The sequence below is a fragment of the Protopterus annectens genome, chromosome 3.part1 (assembly GCF_019279795.1).
Source record: "Protopterus annectens isolate FY-2018-M chromosome 3.part1, PAN1.0, whole genome shotgun sequence".
In the NCBI taxonomy this organism is placed as follows: domain Eukaryota; kingdom Metazoa; phylum Chordata; order Ceratodontiformes; family Protopteridae; genus Protopterus; species Protopterus annectens.
Window position 1 is genome coordinate 1101668037 of NC_056732.1, and position 23798 is coordinate 1101691834.

Sequence of the window (23798 nt, forward strand, 5' to 3'; positions counted from 1 at the left end):
ATTTCCTTACTTGGATAGAATGAAGTTTCTTTGCTCGCCAGTGGGAGTGGGGAGCCTTGAGCAGCCTATCTGTACCTGAAGGAGTGACCTCAGCACAAGAATCTTGTAGTAATTGGCCGATTTGGGCCATTTCTAGCTCTTTAGGTTCCCTGCATAAAAATCCGCTTTTGCGTGGCTTTGCGCGATTGCGCACATAGTGCAGCATCGGGCAACGCCGCTTAATCGGGTTTAAACTATTCCCGGCTCCACAAAGTCTACTCTTCACTTTTTCACTTAGAACTGCTCTATTTCTCAAATTAAACACCCTGTTCTCAATCTAAGGCCCTGCACTTGCCCAGATAAGCAATCTTACAATCTAGCACTAATATACTAAAACCACTACATCCTCATATACTCTCTACAAATACCCTGTCCCCTATTGGTCCTCTTTAATTAAGGGATAAGAGTCCCCTATACTACTCTAGCATGTCCAAAGGTCAGTTAATAGTTTTCTCTCCAGTCAAACTGATGAATCTGGGAATCTTGAGGCAATGTTACAACTGTCTCATGGACACGGACAACCCTCTCCTCCTCCAAACAGGTTCAAACATATGTGAGAGATGTAACCATATAGCCAAACTGGAGGCTGAGCTCTCTCACCTCAAAACTGGTGTAACCAGTCAGGAGGAGAAGATAACATCACACAACACTAATCCAGTCTCACATAGTCCTACCACAACAGCAATCCAAACACGCACACACACAAAAACATACTTGGAGGCTCTAATTAAATATCTACCTAAACAGCTGAGACCTCCAAAGCAGATATCCAAACAAACGCTACCCCACAACAAAACACGTGCAACACATAGCTCACAAAGTCAGTGTGCCAAACAGTCACAGCCCTTAAGTAAGAACAACACACCTGAGACACTTGTAATAGGTGATTCTATAGTCAGACACACTGACATCCCGCTCACCAGGCTGAACAAGTAGAAGATCACAGTGAGCTGCCTGTCGGGCACTAGAATCCACCACAACGCAAGCACTCAGGTCACTCCAAAGCAAATACAAATATGACTCTGTCATAGTACATGCTGGTGTGAATGACCCGAGACGTACCTCCCTGGACTACATGAAAAGAGATATAAAGGAGCTCTCCGATCGTGTAGCCCAGGCTGGTATGACCCTGACCTTGAGCAGCATCTTACGCTCACCAAGAATGATGCCGCAGTATAAAGACAAAATGATCGATTTTAAAAACTGGCTAAAATTTTGGTGTCATTCAAAGGGGATCAAGTGCCTGTCAGCCTGGGATGACATGCTTGACAAGCCACGTTGCTTCACAAGGGACGGCTTGCACCTGTCACCCTTGGGCTTTCGGATACTGGCAAAGGCTCTTGCCACCCCCATAGTGCCTTTTTTAGGCAAGGCTCAAAAGACAAACCCACCTCCTTAGAAAACACAAAGAACAAGAAACTAAGGGTAATGCTGCTAAATGCCAGAAGTCTAAACCTCAAAATGCACGCACTCGAATCTCTCCTCAGTATGGAGAACATTGATATCTGTGCAGTGACAGAAACCTGGTTCAAGGCTCCAGAGAGCAACCTAGCACTACCAGGTTATACCTCATACCATGCTTTTCGGCTCCAAAACTCAGACCGAACCACAAAAGGAGGGGGAGTATCCATATTTATCAAGGATACCCACACCTCCAGGTTAGTGGCATTGCACAAAGCATCAGAAACCATCCATGTGCAACTAACAGTGGGCAAAACTGCCTTTCAGTTTATAGTATGCTACAGACCAACGTCTCAAAATCAGGAATCCCACTCGGCTTTCCTGAAAACATTGGAGAACATGAAGATCTCTCCAAACACCATTATACTGGATGATGTCAACTACCCAAACATTGACTGGGAGCATTACACAAGCCCCAACACCCGAGCCCAAAGGTTCCTGGAATTTATAAACTTAAATGCTATGGAACAACTGGTCAAAACTGTCACAACAGGGAAAAACATACTTGACCTGATCACCAACATGGGGACCCTATGCTCCACACCAGAAGTATCCCCCTCATTGGTAAGATCAGACCATAAATTAATTTCACTGGATATCCACAACCAGACCCCACCCCAAGCCCAGAAAACCACAGTGAAAAACTTTTCAAAAGCGGACTTCACACTTCTCAAATCAGAGGTGGAATCCTTCAAGGCTCCAGGGCCAGTGGAAACTATGGCCCAAACCACAAAATCCTATATAAACGCATTTTATGGACACCTCCAGGAATGCATGGATCATGCTATCCCAAACAAAACCAAAACCCAAGCGTCCAAAGGCAGGCGTCCAGTCTGGTGGACCCCAGCCATAAATAAGTTGTACAACAGAAGGAGGAAGCTACTACATGACAGAGCAATATCCCTAAAAGGGAAGGCATCTCTGATCAGTACTAGCAAAAAATTATGATCCCACATAAAATCCGCCAAGACCAGCTTCGAGAGAAAAATTGCACAGGACACTAAAGACAATCACAAGGCTTTCTTAAGCTATGTTAGGAACCTGGGATGCAACTCCCAGACATGCTCAGAATTGATTATAAATGACAAAAAATACTCTGAACCCACAGACATTGCCAACATCCTGGCAGACCGGTTCAGTGCAACCCCCCCCCCTTCCCCCCCTAAAGAGCAAATATCTATCCCAGTAGAGTGCAGCCTCCTTTAGATAAAAAGTATGTTCAAGAAATGGTACATAGCATACAGCAGGTTAGTAACCATTCTTTAAAATGTGGCTATGATGCACTGGAGGCTTCCTTTAGATCAGCCATGACTGGCACAGTTATCAGGAGGCATGCATGGTTAAAAGAACAGGCATTACCACACTATGTCAAATCTAAGCTTTTGGATGCACCTATGGACAAGGTCAATTTATTTGGTTCCCCTGCACAGCAGGTACTAAAAAAGATGGAAGAGAAAGCAAAATCTGTGCAAACAGTGAAAGATTTCTTACAAGTTCAACCTCCAAGGTTTAGCAGGAACTGGCCCTCCAAGAATTGGTCCTTTCCGGACTCCTCTAAGGCACAAAGAGGCAGGAATAGGTGCTCTAGAGGCAGAAACCAATCCAGGGGTGCCTACAGGGGTCGCCAGTGGCAGGGCAACAACCAACGAGGCACGGATACAGCCACCACCACTACAACAACTCAATCACAGTGACTTAGAGGCCCTGTCTGGATGAGGCTGGGCTCCACGAATTAAAGAGATGAGATCCTCAGCCAAAGAAAGCATATGGGAGCTGGTGCTGGGCCTGTGAGAGGGGGGCTTGGCAGGCACAGGTTTTGATGCTTTGGCTGCTTTAGCCCTGGCAAAGGCCTTAATAGACATAGCTGGAGGAGGCCTAGCAGCTCCACGCAGGGTAGAAATATCCAGGGAATGGTGTCTGATAAATCCTGTGAAACCGCAACAGAAGGTTGGATTTTACCAGGTTAGAAGAGGCCTCGGTAGAAGGCAAGTTATCGGCTGAAGAAAGAACCGCTTGCTCGGTTTCGCCAAACCGAGACACTGTGGTTTGCTTAACCGCGTTTCGACTGTCGGTCCTTTTCTATGCTTTTGGTTATTTGTGAGTCGGAGGATCCGACGCATAATGTAGGCAAAATTGAGCCGAAAATCTGTTCAGCAAGTCCGACCCTCCGTCGGTTAAAGAAGCACAGGCTAGACAAGCTGCTACGTGGTCTAGGCCTAAACAATGTATGCAATAGGAGTGGAAATCTTTATGAGGTATTTGTTTCCCACAAGATAAACAGTTAACAACTTTCTCTGACATCGGCTGAGGCAAGAAAGAGTCCCAACGGGTACTTAGCTTTATAGAAGTCTTCAAGTAGTATTCGGTAGTAGTAATCTCTGGATCTGACCGACCGCACTTAACAGCTTCTGCTTCGGCAAGAAAGACTGGGGAAAATGGCGCCGGCTGATGCCTTTATACCCGAATAACTTGAAGTGCGACACCAGCTGAAGCCAGACCCAGACTTTGGAAAAGGGCTGCCTGACGACAGGACAACCCATTTGTAAAGACTGCAGATGCATCCTTGAAGGACATCATCTCAGATGCTCAAGTGAAGGCCGCCCTCTCCAAGGCAAAAAACACTGCTTTAATGGGACCAGACTGTGTCCCGGGTTACGTTCTACATGAACTCCAAGAAGAACTAAACCCTCACGTAAAACTGCTGTACAATCTCAGCCTCACTACAGGATATGTACCCAAAGAATGGCGTACAGCAACAGTGGTCCCGCTCCACAAAGGTTGTGCCTCAACAGACCCTGGTAACTATTGCCCCATAAGCCTGACTAGCCTTATCTGTAAGGCCATGGAGAGGATCATCATGGAACTTATAAACAAAGACATTGGGGACCTACAGACACTGGATCATACTCAGTTCAGCTTTGTCAAGGGCAGATCCTGCCTCTTGAACCTGGTCGACTTCTTCGAAGCAGTCACCAAGGCCATAGATGAAGGGAAGGTAGTCCACACAGCCTATCTGGACCTCGCAAAGGCATTTGACACAATACCCCACTCGGGTATCATAGATAAGCTATCCAGCTTAAACATAAACCCCTATGCCACAAGATGGGTTGCTAACTGGCTCAAAGACATAACACACAGAGTCAGAATTGCCGGAGTCATGTCAGACTCGAAACCAGTTACAAGTGTTGTCCCACAAGGCTCAGTCCTGGGACCTCTCTTGTTCAGCATATACTTTTCCGAGGTAGAGGCCAGCACGGGAGGACTATGGCTGACCAAGTTCGCAGATGACTGCAAACTGGGCGCCATAATTGACTCTCCAGCTGACACGAACATCCTTCAAAAAGGTCTCACAGAGACAGATAACTGGTGCCAGAGCCATGGTCTAAAGCTAAATGCCAAGAAGTGTATAGTCATACCTTTTGGCAAAAACAAAGTGCCCACCAATTACCACATAGGTGGTAACCCATTAAATACAGAAGTAGTAATTTGGGATCTGGGGACCCAAGTTGATCGCAATCTCTCCTTTGACAACCACATTGCCAAAGTGGTTAGAAAGACCTTCTACATAGCCCACCTTATCACGAAAGGATTCACATCTAGATCAAGGGAGGTAATAGTGCCCCTTTATTCATCCCTCATCAGGCCCATCATAGAATGCAATGCTCCTTTTGGGATGTACCTTACCCGACACCTGCAGCAGCTAGAAAGACCCCAAAAGTACCTCAAGAAAGAGGATCAAGGGACTCAGATGCCATATGCTGCCAGGTTAAAGAAACTCCAGCTTTACTCAGTCGCATACCGCCTACTTCGAGGCGATCTATGCCTGACATACAAAGCTATGTCCAACCCAGAATTAATGGACATGCTCCACCTCAGAAAATCTAAATCCCTTAGAACCACTGGCTCGAGGGACTTGAACCTCAGCACAGAAATAAATAGAACTTGCTGGAGGGACAGATTCATAACCCAAAGGCTCCCTTCGCTTTGGAATAGAATCCTGGTCCATGTTAGGCAGAGCACCTCACTGACTCTCTTCAAGAGGAATCTTGATGAGTGGATGGGAGATCGTAGGTTTACCCCGGGGATTACTTCTGTGTCACAACTAGACAGAGGCACAGTAAACTAACCTTAAAAAAGGGCACAGCAAACTCAAATCTAAGGGTGGCGAAAGCCAAACACACTCTGGCTAGGCTTATAAATGCCCCAGGGCAGATAGCCTAGTATGAACCTATGAACAACTCCTCTAAAGGTTCTCCCTTTGCGGCTCTTTTATGGAACTGCCAAGCCCAAGTCTTCATTTTTGCTGTGACCATTTACTTCCCGAATAAAAGGATTTGGTGCCAAAAGTGATAATGGACCTATGAGTTCTACAGGTTGCCTATGAAACACTGTTCGGGACCAACAGTGGTCCCTGGTATAAATTTCCAGTGGTGAAGAGAAGCTGTAAAATTTGCCTCACACGTTCACTAGAAATCCTTCTGCAAATTCTGACATAGTCAAAACTTTCACTCCATGGTGTGCAGAGGAGCCAGCTTTGTGCTCTGAAGTCTTGACAGAGGGACAAGTTTGAGGAAGGATCGCATGAATTTGATAGCCTAGTAAAAATGTATTTATTTATTCTGCTAAAGACAGAGGAAGAGTCTAAGTTCCTAAATATCCTGTATAAACAGGAAGGTGTCTTCAAAAAAGCCGGCAATATCTAGGTTCCTCTGCCAAAGTACTTTTTGGATGCGAGAAGAAAATGGGGCCACACCATTTTCTGCACACATATCCTTAAAAGTGAAACAGTCAACAATGACAGAAAACTGTAAAACGGATGCACACTAAGGGCTGAGCACTTGGAGGGGATGGTACTGACTGAAGTGATCGGTCTGTTGATAGCTTGATGCCTGGTGTTTTGGTAGTCTGACTACTACTGGTTGTTCCAGGTATCTACTAGGGAGCACTTAAAGATGCACTAGAACATCTTCCACTATAAAATCAATACAACTTCAAATCTATCAGAATCACAAGCATGATCAAACGGGTGGTAACTAGCAGGAGCCTACATGGAAAGGAAATACCTAGCAATTACCAGCAAGTGTAGGGGTCTACTACACAAGGGGTAACATTAAGTGGAGAAAACCCTTAGTACTACAGTGGGACACTACTGCAGAAGTACATAAATACTCATGTCTGAAATGCAGGGGACCAAGGGGAAGCCCTCTTCCAGAGCTATTTAAGTGTGGAATATGGGGGGACTTCATTGGCTTTGTTTTGTATCTTGAATTCACTACTATCAAAGGAAGCCATGGCAAAGTCTTTCAACCATAATTCTTCTGTGCAAGGTAACCAAAGGAACGCAGACTCGTACTATCCTCTTGCAAGAAAAAAAAGGTGAATGGCAGACGGAAAAAAAAATGAAAGATTAAAGGACTCCGAAGAGGAGCCATGCTGGAGCTAACTGCGTACATCTGTTTCATCTATTTCGTTCAAAGTTTCATTGAGATTATGAACCTTTAAAATACACCAGAGTGTCTTATATCCTCCTGATTCCATACATGCAGAACAGAAAATTGTTTAGGTGGTCTGATTTTCTGGGATGCACGCCATAAATAAGAATTGCAATTATGAGACCCATAAATCTCATCACTAAACATCAATTTAAACTAAAAAATGAATATCAAAATGTACTACAATATTACTGAAGGTTTTTTTTTTCCTGCAGGGAGGCAGCCACCATCATTAAGGGGACTGTATCACTTCCATCCAAGTTACTTACATATACTGAGATTGCTTTATCACACAGAAAGAGGAATACTTCAAGATATTCATCCCATTTGCCATTTTGTGAACTCATTTACAGGACTCCATTACAAGTCTCACAACAGAAATGCTTTTCAGTTTTCCAATAGCAATTAAGTAGCACAACAAATACTTAATAGTAATTATGGCTTTCAAAGTAAGACCGTGTTTATTAGTGGGGATCACTTCAGTTGGAAGATGGCTTGGTCTTCAAACTACAGAAGCTACAATACTTAACTTGGGGTAGTGGAACACATGCGTTTTTTTTTTTGTTTGTTTTTTTTAATTTAGCATGAAAAGGTTGTGCCCCCCCCACCACCACCCAAACACACACACACACAAAAAAATTCATAACTTAACTTTTTAATTTTAATGTGACTTTTATGCACTGCATTTTTTGTGTAGGTCAGCCGGGGCATATTCATATTTGATTAATCCAATGTTAATTGACTTATGGACATCCATGAAGCAAACACTGGCTAGAAATAGGGGTGGGGTTTCCAATGAATGTGGGTGCCGAGACTTTCCAGCCAAGTGCAGAAAGGGAAGGCAATCACATTGGTAGGAGCTGTTGATCTTTTATTTCCTTAATGCGGCCCTGGTATATATCAATGCATCTACTTCTAAATTACGAATTACCAGAAGATGGAACCTCAGAAGACAGACGGCAGAACTGCAATATCAAGAGCCTGAAACTTAAATACAGAGTCCCACAATACTGAACACAAAAAGCAAATGTTAAAACCCTACCTTGCACAGATTCAAAACACCTTACGGACACACACACATCTGACAAAGCACCACTTAAATACCTCAAAATAACATTGCATACTTCAAACTAAAATTATCTCCAAACAAGAAAATGCCATAAGTAAAACCAATAACAGTTATAGTAGTATATTATGTCAAATATCACTATAAACAGAAGGGAGTGCAGCCTCAGTGATATACAAATGCAAAATTAAAACTATATTTGTCATCCTACGATTTTGGAGGAGGGCTACGCCCACCTGTACCCTCCATGTGGGGGGGGGGGGTTGTGCCCCCTCCAACATTTAATATAGCAATTCCGAGATCACACTACATTGTAAAAAAGGTGACTACACATAGAATATTCATGCCTCACAATTCATGCCGCTCAATAACTACCTTTTTCTGTTCTACAGTTAAAACTTAAACGTCTCCACAGACACCAGAAGCTTGGCACGTAAACTCAACCACGTTCCTTTTACGTATGTAAGAGAAACTTTAGTGACAGACAACAATTTCACCACTGATTCACCACTACATTACAGTTTGGTAATGCAAGACTTGGCATTTTACAGTTTCAGGCTAATGATCTTTCGATGTTATCGTCTCAGACTGCTGAGTTTTGATCTTCTGGTAATTCATGCTTTAGAAGAGGACCCTTATCAATGTACCACCACTAAATGGTTACAACAGTATGAGGCATTATCCTGATTTAATCATAAAATGCCACTCTTGGTTTCTTATACACTGCTATGTTCTTTCAACACCATTAGCACCAGCCAAATTTGTTGCTAAATCTTCAGCTAATACTATTTTCTTAGAAGCTCAATATTCAGGATTATGTTATCCGTGCCAGGCAAGCTCTTCCATGGTGGTGAAGGAAAAATATATATAAACAGTATACCTTCCTACAATTGGCTGATGGGCTCCGGCTGTAGCACCATCTGCTAACTAAAAAAAAGGACAAATCTTGCTAAGCATATGCTAAAAGGAGACAATACATAGACCAGTGATGGCAAACCTATGACACGCATGTCAAAGGTGACACCATGTCATTTTGGGTGACCCACCAGCATTCAACACCCAAGTTACCAAAGAAACTAAATGAACAAAAATACAAGAAATATGCGAACCTGCATTTGTCTAAAAAAACTCAGCAACAAAAAAGTTATTAATTGATGAATCAAATATGTGTTCCATATTTTTTCAGTTCAATTCAAAATTACTATTAAAAGTAGGGTAATTTTCCTGGTGCAACATTTTAAGTCCAATTATCAGTGACACCGAGCATATCGTTTTCCCTATTGTAAGTCACTGATTTTTATTTTACTTTTATAATACATAGCAGCACATGATTGAACTAGATTTTTTTTAAATAAATGAATATGTAAAGAATTGTTTCTCTATGCCAGTAGAGTCAAGATAGGCATTTTCTGAATTTTTGACACATGTAGGTTCGCTATCATTCGACTAGACTGATCCATCAATTTCCAACAGTACATTTGCTGCGTTAGCTTTGTCGCCTCATAGCAAGACATTGTCCCGTTCGATTCTCAGTCTGAGCGTCTTCTGTGAGGAGATGTGTGAGTGGCCGTACCTTTGGTGAAGGTTGTGCATCAGGGCTGGCAACTCTGCACGTAAAAATCCACTGCCAATCATTAGCGGAACAGAGTTCCGCTGTGGCGACCCCTAACCGGGAAAAGCCGAAAGTCACAACAACAACACTGAGAAACTATGAATCAAGATCAACTACCTAATATTTAGAGTTAACAAGATCTCTCAATTCCTTTTATTTAGTTTTTTTGGTTACTCGGGTGTTGGTGAATGTTGGTGTGTCACCCAAAATGACAGTGTCACCTTTGACACACGTCATAGGTTCGCCATCACTGGTCTAGTCATTTACCCTTGTATCAAAAAAAAAATCATTCTAGAATGGAAGCCCACTGATGGCACATGCTACCAAAGCTGGCAGAACAGGTGAACAAAGGATGAAAAATTCATGGCAGACAGTACCTATATCAAACAAAAAAAAAAAAAAGAGAAAAACATCACTGCAAACACTTATAGTATTCAAAGAAAGAGTATAGGCTACATAACTGGAAGATTTTATACAATGACATGACAAAAAACAAAAAGTGAAGCTAAAGTAGGAACTCGGGTGCAATATTACTTGCTCATTAATGCAATAATGCACAAGCAAGTGTGCACACATACCATGTACCTACATATAATATTGGCATGTATACCCATCTACAACATATACTACAAAAAAGTCTAAATATCTGTGCATGTATTTGTGTGTGTATATATATACACATGTACAAACATTGTGTGTGTTTGTTGAAAGCAAGTATATACAGATATGTCAGCATATGACAGTTTGATGCAAAACAACAACAAAATAAATAATATATGCTTTTATTATTCTCAACTCTCAGTCTAAGTACCAGCACAGAAAGCAGCTTCATGCATTTATTTTAAAGTGTAGCCTAATTACCTGGTCTGTGCCGTTTGCCTGCCTCCGCAGGTCCTGAGTTGCCATATGACCTACTAGCTCGGTACTTTCCACCTGTACCACCAGGGTAGTGATGAATAACAGAGGCAGAACACAGTCCTTCCAAGGCAGCTGGGGGGAAAAAATTATTCAAATGTATTCAAAGAGTTTTGACATAATTATTCAATTAACTACTCTACAATATAAAGTGGCTTTCAAAACAGTGGCACTGTAATGTAGTCTAAAATTTTACTCATTCAGAGTTAATTTGCTTGGTCGACAAAATAAACTGATTACAGGATCATTTTCAGCCATGACCTGGCCACAAAATTATACTATTAACAACTACTACTAAATTACAAAGGGATTGATTAGCAGGAGAAACAAATTAGAACAGTTGTGCAAGGTCTTACCATAAGTGTAAGATGTTCTACTTCTCACTTTTGCAGTATTCTTTACTGTTGGGATATTCTCTTGAGGTTAGATGAATGTCCAGCAGCATAGCAAAGCCTTTACACCTTCCAGGCATTGTCCATATGACACACATCTGATGTACAAAGTGTAAGGTATATATGTGGCATATGAACACCTAATCCTTCAGACCTGAAGTGCCCCAGAGGAAACAGAGCAACCCCAGAGAAAGGAAACGTGCATTCAGGAAGTGAGAAAGAAAAGGATGCAAGAAAGACCCCTTGGCCAGGAGGAGGGCAACAGAAAGTAACACGGGGCAGGAGGAATGGACAGAATGATGCAAAAGTAAGAAGGATGTCTACTGTTAAGATGTTAACCAACTGTACTATGTCCTTCCTTATCACTGTTGCAGTATTATTTACTTTGGGAGAGTACAAAAGCTACTGAACTATGGGAGGAGAAAGGCACAGCACAGCCTTCCACCAACCTATGAAGGATGGACTAGGCAAAACCTACCCTGGTCATGGAACTGAAATCCAACTTGTAATGTTTGGTAAAGTTTGAACAAAAGACCAAGTAGCAGCTTCCAAGATGAATCTAGTATCCAGACCATTGGGAAAAAAAAAAAAGCACCAAAAGAGGTCAGTGCCCTGGTAGGATGAGCAAGAACAGAAGAGAAAAGCTGCTTACCATCAACAGAATAGCAAAAAGAAATGGCCTTAGACACCACCAAACCCAATTTTCTGGCATGAAAGGAAACAAAGTTGTGCAGATTTCTCGATATGCTTTATCTTGCCAAGATAATATCGGATCTTTGTAAATCCACGGTGTGAAAAATCCTTTCACTAGTAGTGTGTGGAGATGGGAAGAAAAAAAGCTTGATGAATGGACTGATTCAAGGGCAGATCATTAATCACCTTGGGCATAAAAGAAAGACTGGTGCAAAGAGATACCCTGTCCCTGTGAAAAACAAAAAATGTTGAACTGACACAAGGTTTTACAGTTCAGATGCCCTCTTGGCAGAGGTTAGAGCCATTTACAGTATAGTCTTCCAAGTAAGAGTTGTAGGGAAGAAGAAACCATAGGCTTAAAAGGGTATTGGGGTCAATTTCTCAAGAACAAAATTAAAGGTCACAAGAAAGAGGAATAGCATTCCTAGAAGCTGAATATGAAGGATAGATGTTAAAAAAAATAGTTTGACTTCAAAACTAGAAGCCAAAGGTGGATTCAGAGGCAAACAAGCAGAAATGGCTGACAGATGAATATGACAAAACAGAACTGAGCAACTCGTACAAGTGAGAAAAAGACCATAGGAATCCCCAATGGAAAAGGGTCAAGGTAATGCTTGAGACTCCAAACAGAAAATCTCCTATTTGGTCCCATATGTTTTTTTTAGTAGCGAGTTTTCTGGCCTCCTGCAAAACCCAAAGCATGTCTTCAGAAAACTGATGCCCAAAAGAATCAAAACCTTATCACCAAATTGTCAACAAGTGCAAGTAAATAACAGATGCCTTACCTTGTGTGAGAAGATCCATCTTGTGAGGCAACTTGTGATGACCGACCCAGGATACGTGAAATAGAAGGTGGAATCAATGCCATCTAGAGCCAAAAGGGAGTCATCAATAAGACTTGGGATATGTCCCACATGATCTTGTTTACCTTTGGCAGAGGGGGAATCAACATACAGACACTCCCTTCAAAAGACATGCCCTCCATTTTCCAAGCCAGAGGACCTGCACTCTGGAACAGAACTGGGAAAGTTGTCTGTTCAGACAGGAAGCAAAAATAACTACCTAAGGAGTACCCCACTGATGTACAATGTCCAGAAACATATGAATGTGAAAGCGTCCATTTGTGAGATTTTGTCCTGGACCTGCTCAAACACTCTTGTCACCAGACTGTGCTCTGAAGGAATCTAGCCTGAAGAACCAAATTATACAAAATCCCAAGCATAAAGAGCCAGCCTGCAAAGAATGTAAGATTTTGTGCCCCCTTACTTGTTGATGTACCATCAGTTTTCTGAAGACATGCTTTGGGTTTTGCAGGAGGCCACAAAACTCACTACTAGACGGTGGATGCCATGTATCCCAGAGCTTGGAGAAATTTCCTTGCAGGAAGGACTGAAAGAGGAAGGAGAGACTGGAAATAAGTAATCAAAAAAGAGATGACCTTTGTAGGCAGAAGGCAAGCCAACATTGGAACAGTCTGAACCCTGCAACCCAGAAACATGGTCCTGAGAGGGTGTCACAGACCGAGTCCGAGTACGAACCTCACACTGCACAGAAGCAGCATAATGAAGTGTAGATCTTGAAGCATAAGGTGCTGAGAGGGGGCTTGAATAAAAAAGTCATCCAAATAAGGGAATATATAAATTCCCTGAAGTCTGCAGAAGGCTACCACATGTGAAAGATTTTCTGTAAAGACCTGCAGAGCTGTAGAAAGATCAAAGGCAAAGAAGAGAAATGATGACGGGAAGAAACAGAGAAATGTAAAAAGTTCCTGAAGAGAGGATGAAGAGGAATGTGGAGGTAAGCAGCCTTCAAATCCAGTTTTATCAGAAAGGCTTGAGAGGGAAAAGTGTCTGAATAGATAACATTGCGAAAGAAGGAACCTTGAAAAAAGCTGTTGAGAACAGACAGGTCTAGAATGGGACCTCCACAACCACTCCCCCCTTTCTAGGGCACAAACATCCTGGAATGAAAACCTGCTCCATGCTGAGACAAAGACAGGTTAGATGGTTCCCCAAACCACCAGTTCCTGCAGAACTAAATGAAAATCTGGAAGCTGACAAGGTAGAGACGGAGGAAGACCTGAGAATGGAGGAAGGGACTCCCATGTCATAAAATACACATTTTGGATGACGAAAAGTACTCTAGTTTCTGTGGTTATTATGATAGAAAGTACCCTAGCATCTGTGGTTATCTGTTACCAGACAGGAAAAGAAACAGTTAACCTGAGGGACAGAAGAAACTGGCCAAGTGGTAGGAATGGCTGAATGCCCACTAGAAGTAGATTTGTTACAAAAAGAAGAATTTTGACTTTTAGTACCCCGGGACTGCTTATCTGGAAAAACTCTCCTAGACATCTTCTTAACTCAGACAACTATTTAGGCCGCCTATGAACAAAAGCACACTTAGAAGGATAACTTCTCTAAAACTTGGGAACAGGGAAGACAAAGATTCGTTTCAAATCCTGCATAACTTTACCCTTATCCTGAATGGTCTTAAATAATTCTCTTGCAGCAGTGCCGAAGAGACTCTGATAATTTAAGAGAGAATTCAATAATTTGGCCTTGATGTCTTCAGGCACAGCCAGGAAGTGTAACCAAGAATACCTCCTCATAACAGAGTCAGATGCAGCTGCCCAAGAGGAGGTATCAGCAGCATCATAGCAACATTTAATAAAATGACTAGCCACCTGCTCAAGGCAGAAGTCTTCTCCTCAGAGTTAGGCAAATCAGACAGAATGCCCCAAGTCAAGAGAAAACAGCCAGGATACACCTAGTCATATGGGTCTGGTAATAACAGCTCTAAAGGCTAAGGGTAGCAGACGTATATGCTTTTCTAGCATACACAGCTATCTTTATCAGAGAGTCAAGGCCAAGAAGAAGCCAACAACATGTATGGCTCATCAATGAGTACAGAAATAACAGCAGGATCAGAGGAAGGGCTTTTATATAAAAAATGTTTGGGCTCCAGGAACTTTATAGGACCTGTCTGGTTTCTTAGAGCCAGGAGGTTGAGAATTAGGAGCCTGAGACGCTGCAGTCAAAGTATCCAGGAAGGCAGCCAGCAATAGATGAATTGCAAAAGGCTGAGAAGAATTTATTTGCAAGACTTCATAGCATCTTTTTTTGAACACCAGAAACCTGGAAACAGTCCAATTTAAAGTTTAATCACACAAACCACTGTATCCCCAAAAGGCAGTCCCACCATTATACAGTCAGGAGAAAGGGAATCCCTTTCTTCAGACCCCAGGTCAGGGAGACTGGATCTGAGAGAAGCAAGCCAAAGACACCTCACCAAACTAACTGTTTATCAGAGGATTCAGTGTCCCCAGGGCATTTGGAAGGAGTGAAAGACCAAGGAACTGAATCAGGAACAGATCATCCTTGGGGGGGGGGGGGCTTGAGTCATAAGGGCATTAACCCCCCCTCCCCCAGTAAAATCCTGACATTCTTTGTGTGGATCCTTGACCACAGGGGACACATGCTTAGTTTTCTGCTTCTTTTTTAAAGGAACATCAGCTTTAACAAATTTAGGAGGTTCAGGCTCCTGCCTAGATTTAATGAGGGTACCAGGCACCTCTTCCCTAACAAGTATTTGGGGAATTGTCCTAGGTCCCCTCCAAAATAATAAGCCATAATTCCCCCACCACATCTGTGCCAGACATTGGCACCGCCTCATCAGATGTGCAGGTAGGCAGCTCCATCTCAGCCTCCAACTTGGTCATGGCAGAGGGGACTGACAGTGACACTGGACAGTCCCTCTGGTTCTTCATCCTAACCGATGGAGACATCTGGTTGAAGGAGGACAGCAGCAGGATCAGTTTGCACCTTTTTGGCTTTCTTTTTAAGCACTGGCTGAAAGTCCAGTTAGGTGGATCTGGCCAGGATACCCTGAGCCAAAAGCTTCAATCGCTGGTTATCCAAGTAAACAAAGAGACAGTAAATGACTGTGGAGTGCCTTAGAAAGAAACACTTGACAAAACTCACACTGTGTATGGTCACAGGTAGTACCCACACAAAAAAGAATCAGTTCATGTCTATTTTTATGGGGAATATTACTCCCACGCTCATTTCCACTCCCTGGATGACATGCAATCTAAGATAATAGTTAGAAAAAAGAAATGGAGAGACCCCAACAGGAAACTTATCTGCAGAAGGCTCAGAATTGTAACCTATTCTGTGAATGGCTTGCAGACCAAATTCAAATGCAGTATTCAGACTAGTGGAAAAGAAGTTCTGAGGATTAGGCACTCATGTCAAATATGTACCTTTGGCCTTGCATACAGAACATACGTCGGATGTATGGTGCTTGGAATATGTAAAAGCTTTGGTATACTGGCTGGACAATTGGCTATTCTTAGCAGGATATCTCAGAAATAAAGAATACTGCAGCAGTGATAAAGGACATTTATCTGAAATGCTTCTAGAAAAAGGCACATTTTGGATAGTCAAAAAGTCTATTTCATTAATTTCAAATTACAGGACTCCTCATTTTTATGCATTCGTAACTCTGTATCAGTGTGGTACTGTGGCCGTTGTCATCTTTTTTTCGGCTTATAATATTTTAGATCAGTTATACATCATGACATTAGGAAATGAAACATCCTTGACACCTGCCCATTATTTAACTTGCAGCCCATCTAAAACCTCTTGTACTGGTAGTAAGGAGATGCAATTTGTCTGGTACAATCCTGACCTCTGTCACACTGCAAGTGGTGGAAGTTGTGTGTGTATTATACCCTACTTCTTTCTTTTTCGAAAATGTAGGATATCAGTATACATTTATGCATGTTTCCACTTAACTGTCCTGCATTCTCCACCTTTAAGAGGGATTTCCTGCTACAGTACCCACAGGCTCAATAAAGAGTCTACAAGATAGAGTAAAACACCCAGGTCAAAAGGTCAACAAATGTTCAGTTTTGTGTCTACCAGTCTGGCCCAAAGTGTGGAGCAGCACTGCCAGTACTATAGACAGGAATTTTCCTTCCTCACCAAGAGGTCCAGCTATAGTACTATGATGCGAGAGAACATCAATGCAACATACCTTCAAATATTCATTAAGTGACAGCTTGTCATGGCCTATTGTCTAGTTCCTTTAATGCAGTGATTCTGAAACTTACTTGCCAAGAAAATGACTATCTGAATTTGATTTTAGAAGGCCAGCCTGACAGAGGGAAACGGAGCATCTGTTGATCTCTTGACCTGTTTTTGCTCCATGTGCGTAGTACTCATTTTGACTTCTAAATAATGCAAAAAAGGAATGAGGTTAATAACTTACTAGGCAGCAAGGGCCCTTCTCTTTATAAAAATAGGACCTGGTCAAATTTCCATTCCTTCTGATGTTTCAGAACATTCTGCTAGAGAGTTCAAATTCTCTAACAATTCTTCTGTACAGATTCCTTCCAAAAAATATTTTCAAAAGTGAACCATAATCCCACCACCTTCTACTTTCAGAAGAAATCAACTTAAAGCACTTGGCTAGAAGGATGTCCAACTGTAGTGGAGACAGCCCAGTCTCGCTATAGAGCTTCTTGAAATCTGCAGCTTATTTTTCCCTCTGCTGATGCAGCACATCAATTTGTCTCTTTCCAATGGTACCTTTCATTACCTGTTCTCCAAATGGGAACCCACTACTCTTCAATTTATCATATCTGTCAGATTCCATGTGCCCCCCCCCCCCCCCCAAAATAAGGTCTATATCATTGTACCACACATCTCATTTCTACTCATCGGGCATCTTCAGTTCTCAACAATATAGGCTGAAGAAAGGGTGTTGTACTTTAACTGGCATGTTCTACCTCATAAACCATAACAACCAAAACACGGAAGATGGGAAGCTTACTGTGATAGTCTGCTGACTTATAAAGTGTCTGATGCATTGTACTACCCCAGGTTTTTTACAGGAACTAACACATTATAAACTTTAATTTACCTCAATTAAAAGGATGCAGATAATATGTAAAAATAACAGCTACTCTAAATTACAATGTATATGTTTCAGAGACACTGACTAAGACAGACATTGACAGTAGACTTTATGAACTGAAACAGCAGGTTAATACTTTTATGCAAGAGAGACCAAATGTTCCTGTATGTAAAATGTACCTGATGTGAATATTAGAAATAAGACTACTGAAATGTTTACTAATCTAATATATTGGTTCTTACATTCTAGCTGCACAAATGCTTGCTCGTCTTTGCTGCAGATGTGCTATATATTTACAACTGCTGATTTATATCTGCCAATTCTATTACTTATTTCTGCAATGCTCTATAATAAGACAAGGACATAACACCAAAATGAGTCTGTAAACTAGCCCACAGTCATTGTAAACAAATGGGAAAATGGTGTAAAGTCTTTCAAAGTTAGAGTTGCTAATTCTCTCACTCACTACAGGTCAAAACAGATATCCTTATAAAATTCGATCCTAGGTCTTCTGCTTTCCTGCATAATGTCTATGTAGTTATACTTCCCGATATCCCCGAATTGTTGTAATCCAATGATATAATATACAGTTTTCAAATTCTTTGTCTGCTAATGCTAACACTAGTTGCATGTTTGGAACCCACCTCAAAGGCTGTTCAGTTATGGTCCGACTCTTAAAGACTATCACTAAAAATCAAAACAACAAAAAACATTCTTAGACTCAGTAAACATACCACTACAACAATTTAAATATTTAGTTCATAAGTTCATACTAAGCTATCTGCCCTAGGGCATTTACAAGCCTAGCCAGAGTGTGTTTGGCTTTCGCCACCCATTTTAAAATGAATTTTGCTATGCCCTTTTTCGAGGTTAGTATACTGTGCATCTGTCTAACAGTGACACAGAAGTGATACCCGGAGTAAATCTACGATCTCCCATCCACTCATCAAGATTCCTCTTGAAAAGAGTCAATGAGGGACACTGCCTAACCTGGGCTGGGATTTTATTCCAGAGTGAAGGGAGCCTCTGGGTTATGAATCTGTCCCTCCAGCATGTCCTATTTATTTCAGTGCTGAGGTTCAAGTCTCTCGAGCGCGTAGCTCGATGGGATTTGGATTTTCTGAGGTGAAGCATGTCCATTAATTCCGGGTTGGACATGGCTTTATACGTCAGGCACAGATCGCCTCTGAGCAGGCGGTATGCCACCGAGTAGAGCTGGAGTTTCTTTAACCGGGCAGCATATGGCATCTGTTTGAGCCCTTTGATCCTCTTGGTGAGGTACTTTTGGGGTCTTTCCAGTTGCTGCAGGTGTCTGGTAAGGTACATCCCAAAAGGGGCATTGTACTCAATTATGGGCCTGATGAGGGATGAGTAAAGAGGCACGATGACCTCCCCTGATCTAGATGTGAATCCCTTCATGATTAGGTGGGCTATATAAAATAATTTTCTAACCACTTTGGCCACGTGGTTGTCGAATGAGAGATTGCTATCAACTTGGGTCCCCAGGTCCCTAATTACTTCTTCCATACTTAATGGATTACCATCTATGTGGTAATTTGTGGGCACTTTGTGTTTGCCGAAGGGATGACTATACACTTTTTGGCATTTAGCTTGAGGCCATGGCTCTGGCACCAGTTGTCCATTTCTATGAGGCCCTTTTGTAGGATGCTTGTGTCGGCTGGAGAGTCGATTATGGCGCCCAGTTAGCAGTCATCTGCGAACTTGGTCAGCCACAGTCCTTCCATGTTGGCCTGTACCTCCGAGAAATACATACCGAACAAGAGAGGTCCCAGGACTGAGCCTTGTGGGATGCCACTTGTAACTGGTTTGGAGTCTGACATGGCTCCAGCAATTCTAACCATGTGGGTTCTGTCCTTGAGCCAGTTTGCAACCCATCTAGTGACATAGGGGTTTATATTTAAGCTGGTGAGCTTATCTATAATGCCAGAGTGGGGTATTGTATCGAAGGCTTTTCCGAGGTCCAGGTAGGCTGTGTGGACCACCTTCCCCTCGTCAATGGCCTTGGTGACTGTTTCAAAGAAATCAACCAGGTTTAAGAGGCAGGATCTGCCCTTAACAAAGCCGAACTGGGTAGGATCCAGTGTCTGTAGGTCTCCAATATCTTTATTTATGAGGTCCATGATGATCCTTTCCATAGCTTTGCAGGCCAAGCTAGTCAGGCTTATGGAGCGATAGTTTCCAGGATCCGTTGAGGCACCACCTTTGTGGAGAGGGACCACTGTTGCTGTATGCCACTCTTTGGGTACATATCCTGTAGTAAGGCTGAGATTGAACAGTAGTTTTATGTTTGGGTTTAGTTCTTCTTGGAGTTCATGTAGGACGCAGCCCGGGACACCGTCTGGTCCCATTGATGCTGTGTTTTTTTGCTTTGGAGAGGGCAGCTCTTACCTGAGCATCTGAGATGTCAGGGGGGCAGCACTCTGCTGGGATAGGTATTTGCCCTTTTGGTGGGGAAGGGGTGGAGAAGTTTGCGCTGAACCTGTCAGCTAGGATGTTGGCAATGTCTGTGGGTTTGGTGTATTTTTTGTCATTTTGGACTAATTCTTAGCATATCTGGGAATTCCCACCCAGGTTTCTAAAATAACTAAAGAAAGCCTTGTGATTATCCTTAGTGTCCTTAGTGCAATTTTTCTCTCGAAGCTGGCCTTAGACGATTTTATGAGTGCCCGTAGTTTTTTGCTAATACTGATCAGAGATGCCTTCCCTTTTTGGGATTTTGCTCTATCATGTAGTAGCTTCCTCCTTCTATTGTATAGTTTGTTTATGGCTGGGGTCCACCAAACAGGACGCCTGCCTTTGGAGGATTGGGTCTTGGTTTTGTTTGGGGTTGCAAGATCCATGCATTCCTGAAGGTGTTCATAGAATGCATTTATAAAGGATTCTGCCGTCTGGGCCGTATTTTCCACAGGCCCAGGGGCTTTGAAGGATTCCACCTTGGTTTTGAGGAGTGTGAAATTTGCTTTAGACAAGTTTTTCACTGTGGTTTTCTGGGCAGGGGCTGGGGTCGGGATGTGAATATCTAGTGAGATTAGTTTATGGTCTGATCTTACCAGTGAGGGATACACTTCTGGTCTGGAGCATAGAGTCCCCATGTTGGTGATGATCAGGTCCAGTATGTTTTCCCCTCTTGTGGGAGTGGTAACAAGCTGTTCCATAGCATTTGAGTTTATAAATTCTAGGAACCTCTGGGCTAGGGTGTTGGAGCTAGTGTAATGCTCCCAGTCTATGTTTGGGTAGTTGAAGTCGCCCAATATAATGGCGTTTGGAGAGACCTTCATATTTTCCAGTGTTCTCAGGTAGGCCGAGTGGGGTTCCTGGGTTTGGGAGGGTGGTCTGTAGCAGGCTATAAACTGGAAGGCAGTTTTAAGGTTTTCCGGCTTGAACAGCTCAACTGTTCTTCCCACGTCACATTTGTAGCTGCCAAACTAAAAAGTGTCTTGGACATTTGTATGAAAAAAATCACTTTACATCGGTTAGCACCCAATGCAAAATCCAGCACTGCAAAAGACATCATTCCATGAGCGACTGCAATGCTCCTCATCAGCTGTAAGATACTTCAGATCTTATTAAACATAATCCTTAGGATTACCATGCAATCACACCACCCTGAATATGACTATCATCATTGTTTTACCAACTGCACAAAGAGGTTATCACCGCTAGTTCCTTTTTAGTCTAAAAAGTTCTTTACCTCAGTCACTCTTCCACCTCTGTCTCCCAAACTGAAACTTTCACCTGCAGCCTCTGATCTCAGATGCCATTCACTCTGCTCCAGCCTAGCTACTCTTTTGCTTTACCCAAACATGCTCCTTATTTAGGTCCAAGGTAGAGTTTTTTTCCACTGAATATCAGATACTTACCAACATTTCACCAATTTAAGTCAAAGCCTGTAACTGCCACTCCACAAGTAAACTGAACAAATAACCAGCAAGTGTGCAGTTAAGCATGAAAGGTACCTTCATGCATTCTTCAGATGTCAATTTAAAATATTTTTCTGCATCTGCACCACTGCAACCATGCATCAACAAAGCTTTGTGCTAATGAACTATGAATTATCATTTAACTGCATACTAATGCAACCTTTCTGTAAATACTGTATTTCTACTGTTGCAGACAGTTTATGTAACAATGACATAGCTGGGGAAAAAAAAGTGACTGGACCCTATCTACTCAGAATAAATAACTATAACGATGTCCTGCAATATCAGTTTATAAATCTGCTTCCCCCACAGAGATGTCATATGTTTTGACTACTTTTTTGTCACAGACACACCTACCTCCAAGCCACAAGAAGTCATTCACAGATCTCAGAAGTTCCACAGCCATGTGATAGTGCACAAGCGAATCCTGCACCATGCCTGCCTGAAGGCACAGATCCCCAACATGTTTGCGCATTCGACCCTGGCATCGTTTTTTGTAGTGCCTGCAATAAAAAATCCCAAGGTACTTGTCATGGTTTCTATTTTTTTTTAAGTTTTGATATGTTAAAAAGCAGAAATCCAGTTTCATACAATATCCTTCTGATGCAACATAGCTAACAAAACAGAAGGGAACTCAAGAAGCCCATATTGCAAACCCACCTCTCACACAGATACTATAATACAATCTTGAGGGCTACTGATTTATTACAGGAACATAGTACCAAGCTTCCTTTAGCCAGACTTGCTAAGAAATCTAATAATGTGACTGTAGCAGTCACCCTGGATAATGAACTGCTTAGAGGATTTAAGAGCTGATGCAAGGATCTCATGTCAACAAGGTTTAAAATGTATACATACTCTTAGCAACTGCTACTAGTAATCCTTTCATGTAAAACACTGCTATATTTGTCAGTTTCCATGATAGTGCCATGCTACTTATAAACTCTGAAACAACCATGCATGCACTGCAAAAACTTTCAGGCAGTGAATGAAAGGCGAGTCATAAAATGAAACCATAATATAAAGCCAAGAAACAGTTACCAAACTGAACCACAGTGCATAAGACCTCTTTCACTCATTAAGATGAGCTTTGTCATATATAAATAGTCTACTACATGTGTTCATTAGCTAGTAGTTTGCAACATGCTTGCTGTCACTTGCTAGTCCGATCCTAGTGAATTACCTAATCCTCCTACTACCCAACCCTAACAAACTACATGGCCCCACCAAAACCATAACGGACATTAAAACTCACATCTGGTCCTTAACCCTAAAGTTCCTGATCACTCACTAAACCCAAAACTCCTCTCCCTCCCTAATCCTAAAATCACAGATTGTTCCCTCCTGCTACCTAAACCTTAATGCCCTCCAGATCACTGCCTAAAACCATAAACTTGGACTCTCAACTCCCTCCCCCATGAAATGCCACACTAACCTTGCCCAAACTCGGCTACGGTGTTTAGGTGAGGATCAGTAGCCATGAGGAGAAAGTGGTGTAGTCACACCTTGACCAAACATACAGTAGAGTTAGAACATACGCAGCCATCAGAGCTAGCTGCAAGCTGCCAGAGTCCCTGGCTGTAAGATAGTGGTATTCAAGTAACCAAGATTTCAGGTTCTTATAGCAGATCCTATATAAACTGAGGGCATGACAGGAAGTATGGCTTATAGTGAAAAACTCTTAAACCCTGGCTGCTTAAACAATGGCCCCTTTTAGCCAACTCTTATCTAGGGTAAACTATCCAGGAGGGAGCTGATGTCAGACAGGGCAAGGGATGTCAAAAATGTATTCCTTGTTATTTTCCTTCCTACATCCTGATGCGTAACAGACCATAACATGCAGCATACAGCAAAGTCATTCTTCCTGGATATTCCACGATTAACTGAACAAAGCATGTTCAGTATTACAAAATGACTTTGGTGAGGGACTATGCCTTTAATAGACCCCCCTCCCCCAAACTCCACATACACACAAACTCCCATCTCTTTCACTTAAGATTAGTGTTATAGCACAGTCAAGCATAAACCATGGCTCAGCTACTGCAGACCAACCTTTCAACATATATTCATGCTTTGCCAGTTGAGTGCTCTTTTTTGCTCACTATGCTCTACTGTAATGTCTGCAACATCCATATACAAGTTTTATCAGCTTTTGCAAAAGTAATAAGCTATTTAATGCATCACACCATAAATCTGATAGCATATCAGGTTTAGTCTACAGACTGAAAAGGTATTGGGAGACTTGGCCCAGGGCTATATTTTGGT

General features: G+C 42.2%; 1 protein-coding gene across 1 annotated transcript in view; it reads right to left on the reverse strand.

Moving 5' to 3' along the window:
- The window catches only part of LOC122797753 (trafficking protein particle complex subunit 9-like), a 3992710-nt gene that overhangs the window by 3893273 nt on the left and 75639 nt on the right, over positions 1–23798 (reverse strand). Inside the window, exons 3-4 of the mRNA XM_044066278.1 lie at positions 21891–22036; positions 10532–10660 (exon numbers count right to left, since the gene is read on the reverse strand). Coding sequence (XP_043922213.1) covers positions 10532–10660; positions 21891–22036 — 275 coding nt within the window. The remainder of the gene's footprint in view (positions 1–10531; positions 10661–21890; positions 22037–23798) is intronic.